Source organism: Myotis nattereri, assembly GCF_964212035.1.
Source record: "Myotis nattereri genome assembly, chromosome: X".
In the NCBI taxonomy this organism is placed as follows: Eukaryota; Metazoa; Chordata; class Mammalia; order Chiroptera; family Vespertilionidae; genus Myotis; species Myotis nattereri.
In genome coordinates this window covers 53,184,163-53,200,895 of record NC_138078.1, presented here as the reverse complement: position 1 = coordinate 53,200,895, position 16,733 = coordinate 53,184,163, and the positions used below count along the sequence as shown (strand labels likewise).

General features: G+C 51.5%; 1 protein-coding gene across 1 annotated transcript; it reads left to right on the top strand.

Moving 5' to 3' along the window:
- Positions 1 to 3,333: 3,333 nt before the first annotated feature.
- On the top strand, positions 3,334 to 5,881 carry LOC308511708 (uncharacterized protein CXorf49 homolog; the record flags this gene model as incomplete). The annotated part of the gene is made up of 2 exons (XM_081081648.1): positions 3,334 to 4,530; positions 5,801 to 5,881. 2 exons carry the CDS (start codon positions 3,334 to 3,336, stop codon positions 5,879 to 5,881), a joined length of 1,278 nt encoding a protein of 425 aa, XP_080937774.1.
- Between the last annotated feature and the right edge of the window lie 10,852 nt (positions 5,882 to 16,733).

Here is a 16,733-nt window from a genome sequence, read left to right as displayed (position 1 = left end):
CCAGTGGTACACTTGGCAGTTGGAGCAATGAATCCCACAGGGTCATTGGTCTGTGGGGTAAGAGCTATCGTGGTGGGGAAGGCTAAGTGAATCCCCTGATACTGGCCCCACCCCAGGCCAAGATAGTAGGTCAAAACCAAAAATGGGGACATTGCGGGAAGGGCGTTAGCAGAGATTGGTGAGGACCTACAAAAAGCAGGGAAACTGGAGCCAGCAGAGCCCCAGGGATGAGGAGAGTGGGGGAGGTGTGGAGAAGTTCTAGGATTCTCCCTGTGGGGTAGAGAGGGAAGGAGGATGGGAGGGAAGAAATGGAAATGGCCAGAGGGATGCTGAGGCTTCCACTGGATGGATGGGTAATGTTTCCTAGGACCGTGGTGGGTACAGGAGATTTTGCTATATCCTTCCTCATCCATCTTAGCAGGTCGGAAATAGCCCACCATGTCTTTAAAAGTGACTGGGAGGAGTGGGAGAGGGCATCAGCTACACACAGGCAGAGGTTGGGGGGAGGGGAGGCAGGGCACACTTGAGGAGGAGGATCAGAGATTTAGAGTGTACCCAATCTCCCTGCTGCATAACCTTCTCTATCAGAGCCAGAAAAATTGGGTCTTTCTTTGAGTGCCCTCTGGCAAGAGGTGTTCAGACAGCTCAGGCCTCTCTAGGAGATCAGCCAGAGTAGGCTGCAGGAGGGAGAGGCGACTGGAAAGACAGAGGAGTATGGCCCGACCAGGCATGGCTCAGTGGTTGAGCATCAACTTATGAACCAGGAATTCACGGTTGGATTCCTGGTTAGGGCACATGCCCAGGTTTCAGGCTCGATCCCCAGTAGGAGGCGTGCAGGAGGCAGCCAATCAATGATTCTCTCTCATCATTGATGTTTCCATCTCTGCTGTGCCGAGCCAGTTCAGCCAAGGGTTCGAAAGCCTGAGTGAGGGTGGTGAAGGATGAAGAAATGACAGACAAAGAGAATAAGCTGGGTCTAGGGGTGGATCTTCCTGTGCCTGGCTGAGGCCACAGAGAGAGATCCAGAGGCGAGCTGAGCCTTTGTTTTATAGCCAGAGGTAAACAAGGTAGTGGTCACCATAGTGACAATGTTCTTGTGAGTTTCACTTGTTTCACTTGGTTTGGCAGCACTTGCTACATCTCCCTCAGCCCATTAGCTTCCCAGATAAGATCTAGGTAGACATAAGGTCAGGCCTAATTATGCTAAGGGGACTGTGCCCTCTAAGCTGGGACTGGTTTGTGGCTTTGCCAACAGGTCAGTCCGAGGCTTAACCCTATAGCCGCGCCCTACATTCTCCCTGTCCCTTCCTCTCTCTGAAATATGTATATATACATATATATAATTATATATATATGTAAATACTATATATATAATTATGTATATGTATGTAATATACATAATGTTTTTTAAAAGACAGGGGAGTATGAATGGGAAAGAGAGGAAGAAGGTGTGGAAGGAAGGGAGGAGGGCTGTTGGAGTAGGGGTTGGGTGGCAAGCAAGTGGAAATTCTAACACTGGAGGGCCTTATAGAAACCAAGGGAGGGCCAGGGCTGCTCAGCTCAGGGAAGCTGGGAAGCTGGGAAGCAGGCGGTTCAGGAAAATTTGAGAGACAACTGGCGCCCTGGCGGGCTGCCCACTGGTAAGCATTGGCTGTGCGTCCTCCCAGGCCTTTATAACATGTCTGTAGGCACACCTATATGTACTCTCAGACCTTATCTCGGATTGACTAGTTTAAAAAAAAGTTACAAATGTGTATCCAACGCCATTGCTCTGCAGCTTGCTGTGTGCCTTTGGAATCTGTGCATTCTTTTGACTGGGGCGTTTTCATCTACCCAGTCCAAAAGATGTAGGGTGCATACACTACACTGCATTCATCCACCTCCTTCCTGGTGGGAATTTAGAGTGTTGCCAGTGTTTCCCACCACCCTTGAGCATGTGTCCTGATGCACTACACGTACCGGCGTGTGTCCAGAAGGTGCACTCGGCAGAGGTCCATGCCTGGTCATGGAGGGAATGGGCGCTTTTTCATTTTTAAGGTTTTCTGCTCCAAAGCAAGGGCTCTGGAGCGGGACTGTCTTGGTTGCGATCCTGCCGCTGATCGCTACAAGCCCAATGACCTTGAGCCAGTGGCCGAACCTCTCAGTGCCTGCTTCCTCGCCTGTAAGAGGGTGGTGACGGGCGAGTACTTCAATCCTAGCATGGTCGGGAGGATGTGTTACTATTTATCTACAGCGCTTAGAAGAGCGCCAGGCACGTAGCAAGCGTTGTGTAAGTTGCCTTTCCCGGATTCTGCGCAATTGCCTCCCCAAACGGTTCTTCTGTAGCTGCGCACAGGCCGCCGCTTCCCCCCCGCCGCCCCCCCAGGCCCCCCACCTCGGGCACTTCGCAGTGGGCCAAGCACGGGCTTGCTCATAACCTCTCCCACCCGTGGGAGCGTTAAGCTCTGTGATTATTGCAGACCTGCTGTGAAAATGGGTTTATGGTTTGCGTCCGTGTCCCCAGGATCAGTGATGGTGAGCATCTTTTGGGGTGTGCACTGGCCATGGGGATTCCCTCTTCTTTGAACTGACTCAGAGTCGGGGCGGGGCTGAGGGAGGGGGCAAACCCCAGCCCTTCCACCAAACCGGCCCAGCAACACACAGCCCGGGGCCGATTTGACCACCCATCCTAAGGGAAACGGAGCCTCGACAGAGACCCTGCCGCCCGTAAATGCCACAAGTTTTGCTCCCTGGGCCTTTATGGAAAATGTATGTGGACCCACCGCTGCCCACGCGCTCGGGTGTGCGTTTCCCTGTTGGGTCGTAAGTGTTGTTGCAGAAGAGTGGCTGGTGCTTCACCTCCGTCCTGAGCTTGCACCCTCACCCCCCCTCGACCCACCCCTCAGACAGGTGCATCATCTCCGCGCTTCGTACATGGGAAACGGAGGCTAGGTGCTTTGACTCCAGTTGGACAGTAGGTGCCTGGCCGGGGGAGGCGGGGCAGGAAGTGATGGGAGGAGCCCCCCTATGACCTCACTCCTCCACCAGATTGGCTTCCAACTGCCGCTGTGACGTCACACGCACGACTGGACCAACCAGAGGCCCTCCACCCTATTGGCCAGGGCCTGGGGGGCGGGCCTAGAAGGGGCGCACTGATTGGCGGGCGGTGGGACACGCACCAATGAGAAGGCCCGGGCGGTGATGGCTCTTGGAAGTCGCGCACGCTTGGAGGCCACCGCGTGAGCTGCCTGTGGTGACAAACGCTCTCTCAGAAGGTCAAGGCCTCGCGCTCTGCCGCTGCCTGTGCTCAGGGCGACCGTTTACCCTGTACCTGGGCTGTCGGGACTTGGGGACATGAGCTCCCCCAACAAGGACGAGAGGTCTGTTTGGGGAGTGGGGTCCCACCCAGAGGGCGGGGAGCAGGCCGGTGGACTAGGCCATACTGTGGGGACGCCCCTGTCGAGCAGCCAGGACGAGGGCGCGTTCTCAGACCTCGAAGGCTTCCAGGACGAGCGGGAAGTGATGGAAGGGGTGCTTTGGGGTTGCGAAGGCCGACCTGGCTCCCCGGCCGACTTCGACGGGGGCACTCTGGACTACCTTGCCGAGGAGGCCTCCATGGCCACCCTGCCGCGGCTGACCGACCGGGATCACCTGGCTGTCCGCAGGAACCCCTCCCCAGAGAGCTGCTGCGACTCTGAGGCGTCCGCCCTTTGGGTGGACGTGCGGGCAGGTCCCGAGGGTAGAAGCTCGCAGGCCTATGGTCTGGTGGGATCTCGGCGGCCTTCCACAGCCCGGCTGCCCGTCATGGGGCCTGAGGGAGGCCCGGCCTGGGGAAACTGCAAAAGAGGAGCTAAGAATAGGTCAAGGGTCACCGTGGGTCCCCAGTGGTCCTCCGAAGAAGGCCTGGTGGGCTGGCCTTCCCACTCCGAGTCATCAGATGACTTCAGCGAGCTGTACCTGCTGGGTTTGAGCCTCTGTGGCAAAGGAGGGGCCCAGGCCAAACCCAGGAGCCTGCAAGACGCACCCAGACACTCGGGTGCCCATGCCAGGGACGAGTTCCTTTGCGTGCCAGGCTCTTTCCTGCCCTCCGCTCCCCCACGACTGGCTTCAGTTGGGGCGAGGCGGGCTGTTGGAGAGCTGGACGCGTCCCGTAGGAGACCCCAAAGTGTGGTCTGCGGGAAGGTGGGGAGCAGGCCCAGCTACCTGCCGGGAGCCGCTGCTCCAGGCAGCCCGCCCAAGGCCGCTCCTGGAAGGAAAGTGGCCCAGGAGAAGAAGTTCCTAGGAGGGGCCTCCAAAGTTGACCCCCAGGGTACCTTCCCTTCCTGGGGGCAGGGAGTCTCAGCAGCTGCCCTGGAGCCAGCCACCTTCCCCCCAGTCGCTGGTGGTCCGGTGCTTGGGAGGGGCAAGGGGTATTCCTTGGACCCCTTGGGACCCACACAGCCCAAGCACACCGGCGCTGGGCAGAAGTCTGGGGCCAGGAGGAAGAAGGGGTCCCTGCCGGTGGTGGTAGAAGAAAAGGAACCTGAGAGTGACCCAGGCCCAAAAGTCCAAGTGAGTATGAGGCCATGGTCCTCCCCGCTCCCCAACCCGCCCTGCACTTCTCTAGGCACGTTCCCTCTGTCCCTCCTCAGGGCTTGTCATTGGGCACCCTGGGTCATTAGGATGCCAGATCTGGGTGGTTTTAGCCAGGGCAAACCCTAAGCTAGCCCTCCATGTGTGCCAGGCACCATTCTCCACACCTGGCAGGTTTCCCCGCTAGGGTGGTAGGGAGGGCTGGGGCAGCTGGTTTGGATCAGGGGACCCCTTAAGACTTTGGGCCCCAAAGCTTCAATGTTAAGAACCATCGGCTCCCTGCCTCCTACTTGCTAGCTGTTCCCCGAGCCGTCCTTGCAGGGGGCCGTGGGCTGTCTCAGCACCCCACTGTTGTGTCTAGCTCAGCCTGGCCTCCTGACCGGGGCTGACTGAGGGCGAAAGTGCTGATGGGGTCCGCCTCAGAACTGCCTTCCCTATTCCCTGCCTCACCCCAGCCCCTACACACACACACACACACACACACACACACACACACACACACACACCACACATCCCGAGTCCAAATAAGTGAGAAATTTTTATTTCGTCCTCAGACACACAGTCCAGGGCCATCCTGCCGAGAAGGCAACAGCGGTGACGGCTACAGCAGAGCCGCCGGGGTTCCAGGACAAGCACAGCCCTGGGCCCTGAGCCAGGGAGAAGTCCTGCCCAGAGGGCCCAGAGCCTCCAGTGAGTCCCATGGGTCTGCTGGGAGCAGTGGGGAGAGAGGCTGAGGAGGGGAGCCCTCCTGCTCTGGCTCCACCAGGGGCTCAGCCCTGCTCCCTGCCTCCCTGCCTCCCTGCCTGCCCAGACAGCTTCTCCCACAGGAAATAGGGTGTCTGGACAGGGCAGGGCGCAAGGCACTTCATCCTCTGCATGGGGTTTGTGCACAGGGGTGATTCTCGTGGCTGTGCCCCAAACTGCCACTCCAGACACAGAGTTTCAGTGGAACAGGGCCTTTTCCGATAGGTCGGGTTGGGCCACTGGGCTCGTCCCAGGGGCTGGTTTTGCCTGCAGCTCTGCAAGCATCTAACCCAGGGCCACACACAGTGTTGGGGACCACAGCCCTGGGTGGGCTGCCCCTGGGGAACAGGCGAGGCAGGCCCAGAGAGAAGGGTGGAGCTGCTGGGCAGAGCAGGGGCAACTTGCTGCCAGCAGAGGGGGGTGCTGCCTCACGTGAGACCCTGCTAAGCCCTTTCCACCTCCCTGGGAGCTTTGGGGGCTGGATTTTGTGTCCTTTCCCTCTCAGGTGACCAGGCACCACTTGGACATCCCCCAGCACCGGAAAGGCAGCAGCAACCACCTGGAGCAGAGGGTTGTCCTCGGGTAATGCTCCCTCTGGCTCCTAGAAGTGCATTTCTGAGCTAGACTGTGGGATGTGTGTCCAGATTAAACCGACCCGTGTCTGTCCCCTCTCCCCACACCCCGCCGCCGCTGCCGCCATCCCACACCTCAAGGAGGGCATGCACCTCCTTTTCCCACTGAGGAGGGGCGGGGCTAGCCCAGGTGGTGGGGGCGGGGGTGTCGTCGAGGGGAGAGGAGGCCTGAGTACACTAATCATTTCTCTTTCTCTGGTGTCTGCTGGCCTAGTGCCCGGAGCTGCAGAGACAAATATTCCACCTTAGACAGCAACTAGGTAGGAGGAACCTCTGGCTGGGGCAGGGGCAGGGGCAGGGGCAGGGCCAGGGCCAGGGCCAGGGCCAGACTTCAGTGCCTTAGCATGGGGCTGGGGCAGGCTGCAGGTACAGGCGGCCTCACAGGGCCCAACATTCCTGTGGGGAGGAGAACTCAGCACGCCTGGCCCTGGAGCCTACTGTGCATGTACAGCTAGGTGTGTGGACAGAGAGGAAAGAAAGTGTGGTCGGAGCTACAAGCGCACTTTGCCAAGGAGAACCAGTCCTAGAGATCTTCTCTCAGGACGGACGTCTAGCGATGCCTCGTTGATTCTCCCTTCAACTGCTCCTTGCTATGGCTTCTGTGGGTCTTGTTTGTTTGACAAATTCTGAATGGTTCTGATATGCCCCAAAGCTTGCGTGCTGGCACACTTTGTCCTGTTTGGAAAACATTTCCACGCTTAATTCAAGTGGTGAGTGACTGAGTCAGGCCCAGGGCTCCTTGGGTAGGGACTGGAGGGGGTTTCAGGTTGCAGGGCTAGGAGGTTCCCCACAGGGACAGGGGGTCGGGCTTCTCTATCCCTCCATCTGGAGTGCCTGCTTATGCCTCTCTCTGTTGCAGCGGCCATGCAGTCCCTGGCTGACAAGTTCCGGGACCTTTGATGTGAGTGTTACGCACACCATACCCCTTCCCACAGCCGTGGCTGTTGAGGAGGGCTGTGGGCTGGCCCTGGCTTGAGGCTCCTCCCCGACTCTGCTCTGTTGGACAGGTGGAGCCCAGCATCTTGGTGCAAGAGGAGCAGCCCGGGAGCTGCGGCCAAGCTGGTTCCCTCCTGTTCCACATCAGCCAAGGCTTCCTCTCCCCCTCCTTATGCCTCCTCCCCACCCCATTTCTCAGCAGTTTCAAATTAAGGTCCCTCTCAAATTCTGTGCTCTCACCCTGGCCGATCTGGCTCAGTTGGCTGGTTGGGCATTGTCCCTTGCACCAACAGGTCACAAGTTCGATTCCGGGTCAGGGCCCGTGTCCAGGTTGTGGGCTCGCAGCCGATTGATGTATCTCTCTCATGTCCATGTTTCTCTCTCTCTCTCTCTCTCTCTCTCTCTCTCTCTCTCTCTCTCTCTCTCCCTCCCCTCAATAAAAGCCTGTTTGTTTAAATAAACAAACCTCTGTGGTCTCTCTTGGGGGCGGGGGGCGGGGGGACAGGTGGAAGAGGGGATCAGGGCAGGGAGGGATTGGAGCTGCTCCATCTCAGTGCTTTTTCCAGAACAATACCTCCGGCATTCTGTGGTGGGCCTTCTGCCTGCGGGGAGTCTGAGCCAGCCTCTGATAGGAGCCTTGCAGCCAGAAGACCAGGTCGCCCCCGGGTCTGGGCTCTGCCTGGATCTGCCTGGCCACATTAGCTTCTCTCCCCTTTCCCTTGCAAGCCCTCTTGGTGTTCGAAACTCCTCTGCGTTTGGGGTCTCATGCCATTCATTGCCCATTTCCCCTCCCCTTCAGCAGGAACTCAGGACCCCCCTCCAGAGCTCAGTCCCTCTTTCCCATAGTCAGTGGGCCTCCTCCCATCTCCCGTGCTTTGCTGTCCGAACATGCTTGGTCTCCCCATGGCTTTCCTTCGGTGGCCTTCCCTGCACCTCTACTCCAGCGGGTGTAAAGAGCACACTCGAGCTCATCTTCCCCCTTCCCAGGACCAGTCCTCCCTGTGGAGTCCTTCCCTCCCGCTGGCGCCACCTCACGCACATGGACAACTCAGCCAGCCACCCGGGGGTCGGCCTCCTCCCCTCTTTAGCTCTCACCTTTGACGCTCCGCTCAGTTCTCCCTCCTGGGTTTCAGTAGAGAGGTGGAGGCAGAAGCCACAGCCCAGGGAGTTGCGGATCACAGGGGAAGGTACGGGAATACAGAGGAAGAGCAAGGGTTAGACTCCAGCCTGAAGGACAGGGAATGAGTCTGTTGTGGGGGCTGCGGGCCAACCTGAGGAAACTGCCTAGCAGAGGGTTCACACCCTGCCTGCCCTAGCCCACTAATGCCCCTCCTCCCGCCGGTTTCTATGGCGAGGGTGGTTGATAAGTCTCCGTGTGGTACGTGGTCCCCTTCAAATACTATATTTAACCAGCCCGAGACACAGGTCCTCCTGGAAGTGGCAGTTCTGCGCCCCCGCGCAGTCTCCCCCACTGCCTCGGCAGGTCACACAAGGTTGAGTCTCACTCTGTGCCCCCTTTCCCCTTCACTGAGGGCTGGGGTCCAGTTGCTTCCCTGAGCCAGGACCTGGCAGGGCTGTGCGGGCCTGGGACTCAGAGGGACACAGACTTGTGTTTGTTTGAGTGAGTTGAGGGTTGGTTCTGCCAGACTCCATTCCCCCAGAGACCGGTGTTAATACACACCACACACACACACACACACACACACACACACACACGGCGGGGCAATGGTGGATAGAACATTCGAGGTTGGAGAAGGGGATCTGGTTCGGAATAAAATTAACCGGGGATAATGTCCCTTGATGTGGTTCAGGCAGTAAAGGTAGTAGTAGAGACTGTGGGACTGAGTGAGCCAAAGCAAGGGTGGGATCTACTTTTCTCAAGGGGCATTGTTAAATTCCTGACACATTGGGTGGGGGGTGAGGGGAGGGGGTTTGCGGGGCTGGGAATGATGCGGAAGTCACCAACCCCAAGGCAGGGCGTCCAGACACCCAAACTGTGGGAGTTGCTGGAGGTGGCTCTGGATCTTACTCTGCGATCCTATGGCATCTGACAAAGGTGCGTGGATGGAGTGAGAATGCAGAGGTCAGGCCCGGACAGGGTGCATCCTAGGGTCAGGGAGCTCACGTAGAGACTGCCCCTACAGTAGCCAACCGGGGCATGGGCAGGATGGGCGCAGTGAAGATGGGCAGTAAAGTGTGATGGCGCCTGGGAAATAGGGCAGACTCGGTTCCACCCTCCTTCCTCCATATTCTCACCCTGTCTACCTTCCGGGCCCTGTGGCATGAGCTCAGGTGGACAGACCATCACACATGGGATGGGACACCCACAGCCTGCAGAGCCAGAAAAGAACATTCGTGGGACTTCATCCTTCCACTTCAAATCCCTCTCTGGAGAAGGTGGGCTTGGTTGCTTAGGCTATGGCTGTGATCCTGACCCAGTGGTTATTTCTCGGCGGGGTGACATGCTGTCTGAGTGACAAAGTTTGGAAGAGATTTTCCAGCTGGGCTTTCTGCCCACATAGACATACATGGGGGCGGGTTGTGATGGCGGCTAGTCCAGCACCAGCACCGCCTGGGAGCCCTGGGGCCCTCGTCGCCAGGGAGAGGAAGGGGAGAAGTGCACTGAAGGGGTCGTGGGAGGCAGGAACACGACCCGCGGTGGCTAGCTTTGCCAGCTTCCCTTCCCTCCTCTGAGCACACAACCTCCCTCTTTCATTTTCAGACCAACCGCAGCACAATAATGCTGCTGTAAACTTGCACATCGCAGGCCCCTTCCAGTTCTGGAGGGGGTGGGGTTGGGGGAGCGGGGGGGAAGCGGCAGATACTGGGGCATAGATTATGGAAACGCATCGGGGCCCCAAGAAAACCGACCTGCTCTCCAGGCTGGGAGGCAGTGGTGGCTGGCCTGGAGAGCCCTAGTTTCCAACCTGCCTCCTTCTGCTACTGGCCTAGTTCCTGGGCAGACCCCCGCTTCCCCACCCTCACCCCTCACCACCATCAGCAGCAGCACCACCAGAACCAGCCAACTGCTCTTTCCGGACTCTCTGGGAGGATTGGCACACACAGGGGATGTAGTGGGAGGTGAGCGCTGGATAGGGAGCTGAGAGTGGTGGGCAGAGCAGTGGTGCCCAAAGATGTCCACGTCCTAATTCCTGGAACTGGCTGATATGCCACCTTGCCTGGTAATGCGGAGGGGTGGTTAAGGTTACAGGTGGTTAAGGTTACAGGTGGTTAAGGTTACAGGCTGCTATTCATCCGACTGAGGTGCACAGACTCTCCCCGTGCGTTTGCCGGGTCCTGCCGACCCGCCTGTGCTGCCAGGGAGGCCATGTTGACTGTACCTGCCTGATTCCAGGGGGCACCATTAGCGCGACTGCAGGGTGCTGCATGCCCCTGTGCTTGTGCAATGTTGACATCCTGCTAACAACCACTCAGATGAAGATGGAGAACATGCCAACAGGCTTGGACCCTCCTTTTGCTCCAGGACAATCATGTCCCCATCCCTGGTCCTCCTGAGGTAACTGATGTCCTCGTAATGGTTCCGGATAGCCGTTCACTTCCTTTCAAAGGATAACATTCGCTATTTAATAAATAACCCTTCCAAAGTTATAAAAGATAAATGGCATGAAATCAAATACTATGTATATTTATAAAACACACTCTGGAGAGAAGAAGATGGCGGCGATATAGGCAGACGCGTCCCAGGTCCTGTCCCGGAGCAAATGGAATGATCAGCTGAAACTAATAACACCCACACCGAATTGGCGAAATTGCTCATCTGGTGAGATGGTTTGCAGGCGGGAAGAGCAGAACTCCCCTGGAAAGGTAAAAAAAACCAGGGATTTGGGCAGGAAAGTTTGCCAGACCTCTGAGCCCAGAGAGTCGGAGGGAGACCGCGTGGCAGACAGCTGGGTCCCTTGGGACAGGCACAGCCCCTGACGGGGGAAAGGAGAACTGCGGGATTCCTGGCGCCGCTGGGGGAATTGAGAGCTTGGTTCTGTGATCACAGAGGACTGAGCCTAAAGGGGAAAGTCTGAAGAGCTGACCAGACCATACATTCCCCGTAAGAGAAGAAGCTTACAGAAACCAAGCCTTCCCCGTCTCCGCGGCCGGCGTTTGTTTGTTTGTTTTCACTGAATCCTGTTCATGGGACATTTCGGATACAGACACTCACCTGTGCTGAAGAGAGGGAGAGTGTGCGGAGGAGTGGAATCTGGGGAGAGACTGAGGAGAGAAGGGGGGCCGGGAGAGGTGGCAGTGACTTGAGTGCTGAGACACCCCTGAGCCCAGGACTGGGGCAGCCATTCTCTCTGGAGAGTGAGACTCCTCCCCCCAGCCCCCAGGAAAGGAGCACAGCCACACCCAGATTCCACCCTGAACGAGATCAAGGATTAAAATAACCTGATCAGTCCCTGGGAGTTAACAGGGTCGGGCCTATAGAGGGATTTTCAATCCCAGCAACAACACAGCACCGGTACCTAACTATTACGCAGCCAGCTCTGGGCAGTGAACTTCCACTGGACAGAGAGGCCCTATAGCCTCAGAGGCCAACCCCAGAACACTGCCACCCAGAGGCTGACCCACAAACTGACTCTTTGCTAAACACAAAATAAGGCAGTATGGGAAACAAATGCGGCCTGCTTTAAAATAAGGACTGTGGTTTACTACACAGAGGAACAGTGTATCACAGGGAAACTCAACACTCTCCTGAGTACCTGGCAGGTCTAAGGCAAGCCATACTGAAGAATAGAAGAACCGAAGGACCTTCACTACTGCAATTTTTTCTTTTTCTTTTTTCACCTTTCAACTAAGAAACCAATTTTTTTCTTTCTTTTTCTTCTTCTTTTTTTTCTTCTTTTTCCATCACCTGATTTTACCCTTTTAATTACTACCTTCTTATTTTTAACCAGTATTATTACTGCTACCATTTTACCATTTTCTAAAGTGCCATTTTTTTTTCTCTTTATTTTATTTTGGGATTAGTGTTCTCCATTCTATTTTCATCATTATATTATTGGTTGTTTCTAGTTTGCATTCATCTCCAGGGAGCTGTTGCTGGAATTTGTTGGGATTAGTGGCGGTTCTATAGGAGTATTCTCCTCATATAAAAAGCCTCTTCCCCTCTTCCACTTCATTCTCTCTTTTCGCTCTTTTTTTTCTTTTCTTTTCTTTTCTTTTCTCGCTTTTATTTTCCCCCCTCCTTTTTCCCAATTTCATTTTTGCACTCCTTTTTTTGGTCCCTACTTTTCTTTTCTTTTTTCTCTTTTATCTTTTTCTCTTCCTTCTTCCTTATCCCCTAATTCTCTTAATTAGGGTGGTCACCTTTATTTGGGGTTATTAATATCGTGAATATATTTGTGTATAGTGCCTGGTACGCGGTGCCTTGTTGTGTTGTATTTTGTGCCTTTAAATCAACGCAGCAGATCCAAGAAACAGCAGCCTCCTGAGCACCACACCCTCTGCTGAGGAACAGCATCTGTCTGTGAAACCTCGCCCCACCAGTCAGAAGAGCCACCACAGCTGTGAACAGCACCCACCAGAGGAGCTGCTGCCAACTGAAGAGCAGCTGCTACCACAACCGCCCGAAGAGCAACCACAGACCAAGGAGTCACTGCCACCAAGGGAGCAACCACTGAATGACTCAACGTCTAGATATGTCAGTGAGACCAAACATGGGTAGACAAAGAAACCCCCAAAGGAAAGAGAAGGAGGACTCTCCAGAAAAGCAGCTAAGTAATACAGAGGCATGCAACATGACAGAAAAAGAATTCAGAATAAGGGTCCTAGAGTGCATAAACCGGATGGAGGAAAAAATCGACAACCTCTGCAAGAAGCAAGAAGAAACAGATGAAAAAATCGATAACATATGGAAGAAGCTAGAAGAAACAGATGAAAAAATCAACAACTTAAGTAAGACCCAAGAAGAAATGAAGAGTGATATAGCTGCAATGAAAAACTCCATTGAAAGTATCAACAGTAGACTAGGAGAAGCGGAGGACCGAATTAGTGAATTAGAAGACAAGGAAGCAAAACACACCCAAAATGTACTGCAATTGGAGAAAAAAATTAAAAGACAGGAAGAGAGCCTAAGGGAGCTTTGGGACAACATGGAACAAAACAACATACGAATAATAGGGGTACCAGAACAACAGAAAGATGAACAAGGATTAGAAAACCTATTCGAAGAAATAATATCAGAAAACTTCCCTGAGGTTGGGAAGAAAAAAGTCACACAAGCCCAGAGAGTCCCAAACAAGGTGAACCCGAAAACACCCACACCAAGACACATCATAATTACCATGGCAAATGTTCAGGACAAAGAGAGAATCTTACAGGCTGCAAGAGAGAGACGGAAAGTTACATACAAGGGATCTCCCATTAGATTATCAAATGATTTCTCAACAGAAACACATCAGGCCAGAAAAGAATGGACAGAAATTTACAAAGTGATGCAAGCAAAGGACTGAATCCAAGAATACTCTATCCAGCAAGGCTATCATTCAAACTTGAAGGGGAAATAAGAAGCTTCACAGACAAAAAAAGGCTAAGGGAGTTTATCACCGCCAAGCCAGCAATGCAAGGAATGCTAAAGGGACTGGTGTAAAAAGAAGAAATAAAAAGCTCAGAAAGAAAACAGCCACACAAAAAAAGAAATGGCTACAAACAAGTACCTTTCAATAATAACTTTAAACGTAAACGGACTAAATGCTCCAAACAAAAGACATCGAGTGGCTGAATGGATAAAAAAAACATGACCCATACATCTGCTGTCTACAAGAAACCCACCTCATTAGAAGGGACTCACACAGACTGAAAGTGAAAGGATGGAAAAATATCTTTCAGGCAAATGGAAAGGTAAAGAAAGCTGAGGTAGCAATACTTATATCAGACAAAATAGGCCTCAAAGTGAAGGCCATAACAAGAGATAAGGAAGGCCACTTCATAATACTAAAGGGATCAATACAACAAGAAGATATAACCCTGGTAAACATATATGCACCCAATGCAGGAGCACCCAAATTCATAAAAAAAACTCCTGGAGGATATCAAAGGAGAGATCGACAACAATACAATCATAGTAGGGGACTTTAATACACCACTGACAGCACTGGATAAGTCCTCTAGACAATCAGCAAAGATACAGCAATCCTAAATGACTCACTAGATCAGATGGACTTAATAGACATCTTCAGAACACTTCACCCCAATGCGACGGAATATACATTCTACTCAAGTGCTCATAACACATATTCAAAAATAGACCATATATTGGGTCACAAGCAAAGTATCCCCAAATTCTGGAAGATTGAAATCATAAAAAGCATCTTCACAGACCACGATGGCATAATATTAGAAATAGACTACAATAAAAACAACCCAAAATACTCAAACACCTGGAAGCTGAATAGCATGCTATTAAATATTGATTGGGTTACCAATGAAATCAAAGAAGAAATTCAAAACATCCTGGAAACTAATGACAATGAAAACACAACAATCCAAAACCTATGGGACACAATGAAAGCAGTCCTGAGAGGGAAATTTATAGCTCTACAGGCCTATCTCAAAAAACAAGAAAAAATGGTAGTAAATCATCTAACTCTACAACTCAAAGAATTAGAAAGAGAGCAACAAGAAAACCCCAGAGTGAGCAGAAGGAAGGAGATAATAAAGATTAGAGCAGAAATAAATTACATAGAGACCAAAAAAACAATACAGAAAATCAATGACACCAAGAACTGGTTCTTTGAAAGGATAAACAAGATTGACAAACATCTAGCCAGACTCACCAAGAAGCAAAGAGAGAGAACCCAAATCAACAAAATCAGAAACGATAGAGGCGAAATAACAACAGACCCCACAGAAATACAAATGATTGTTAAAAAATACTATGGACAGCTCTACTCCAACAAACTAGACAACATGGAGGAAATGGACAAATTCCTAGAAAAATACAACATTCCAAAACTCAATCAGGAAGAATCTAAAAATCTCAACAGGCCAATAACTATGGAAGAAATTGAAGCAGTCATCACAAAGCTTCCATCAAACAAAAGCCCAGGACCAGACGGCTTCACAGGGGAGTTTTACCAAACATTCAAGGAAGAACTAAAACCTATCCTCCTCAGACTACTACAAAAAATCCAAGAGGAAGGAACACTTCCAAGCTCATTCTATGAAGCCAGCATCACCCTAATACCAAAACCACGTAAAGACAACACAATGAAAGAGAATTACAGGCCAATATCCCTCATGAACATAGATGCCAAAATCCTAAACAAAATCTTAGCAAATCGGATCCAGCAGTACATCAGAAAGATCATACACCATGACCAAGTGGGATTTATCCCAGGGATGCAAGGATGGTACAATATCCTCAAATCAATAAACGTGACACATCACATAAACAAATTGAAAGAAAAAAACCACATGGTCATATCAATTGATGCAGAAAAAGCATTTGACAAAATTCAACACCCATTTTTGATAAAAGCTCTCAGCAAGGTGGGAGTAGAAGGATCATACCTCAACATATTAAAAGCCATATATGACAGGCCCACAGCCAACACCATACTCAATGGACAAAAACTAACACCATTTCCCCTAAGAACAGGAACAAGACAGGGATGCCCCCTCTCACCACTCCTATTCAACATAGTACTGGAAGTGTTAGCCGCTGCAATTCGGCAAGAAGAAGAAATAAAAGGTATCCAAATTGGAAAAGAGGAGGTAAAACTGTCGTTATTTGCAGACGACATGATATTATACATACAAAACCCTAGAGACTCCATCAAACAGCTACTAGACTTAATACATGAATTTGGCAATGTAGCAGGATACAAAATTAACCCCAAGAAATCTGAGGCATTTCTATACACCAATAGTGAACTTTCAGAAAGAGAGATTATAAAAACAACCCCGTTTACCATCGCACCAAAAAAATTAAGCTACCTAGGAATAAACTTAACTAAAGAGGTAAAAGACTTCTACTCAGACAACTACAGGACGTTGAAAAAAGATATAGAGGAAGACATCTGGAATAAAAAAAGACCCCGAATAGCTGCAGCAATCCTGAAAAAGAACAAAGTAGGTGGGATGTCAATACCAGATATCAAGTTGTATTACAAAGCCACTGTTCTCAAAACTGCCTGGTACTGGCACAAGAATAGGCATATAGATCAATGGAATAGATTAGAGAGCCCAGAAATTGGCCCGAACCAATATGCTCAATTAATATTTGACAAAGGAGGCAAGAACATACAGTGGAGCCAAGATAATCTCTTCAATAAATGGTGTTGGGAAAATTGGACAGATATATTGAAGAAAATGAAAATAGACCACCAACTTACACCATACACAAAAATAAACTCAAAATGGATAAAGGACTTAAATGTACGACAGGAAACCATAAAAATTCTAGAAGAATCCAAAGGCAACAAAATCTCAGACATATGCCGAAGCAATTTCTTCACTGATACAGCTCCTAGGACACTTGAAACTAAAGAGAAAATGAACAAATGGGACTACATCAAAATAAAAAGCTTCTGCACAGCAAAAGAAACCATCAACAAAACAACGAGAAAACCCACTGTGTGGGAAAACATATTTGCCAATGTCATATCTGATAAGGGCCTAATCTCCAAAATTTATAGGGAACTCATACAACTTAACAAAAGGAAGATAAACAATCCAATCAAAAAATGGGCAAAGTACCTAAATAGACACCTTTCAAAAGAGGACATTCAGAAAGCCAAGAGACATATGAAAACATGCTCAAAGTCACTAATCATCTGAAAGATGCAAATCAAAACAACAATGAGGTACCATCTCACACCTGTCAGACTAGCTATCATCAACAAATCAACAAAC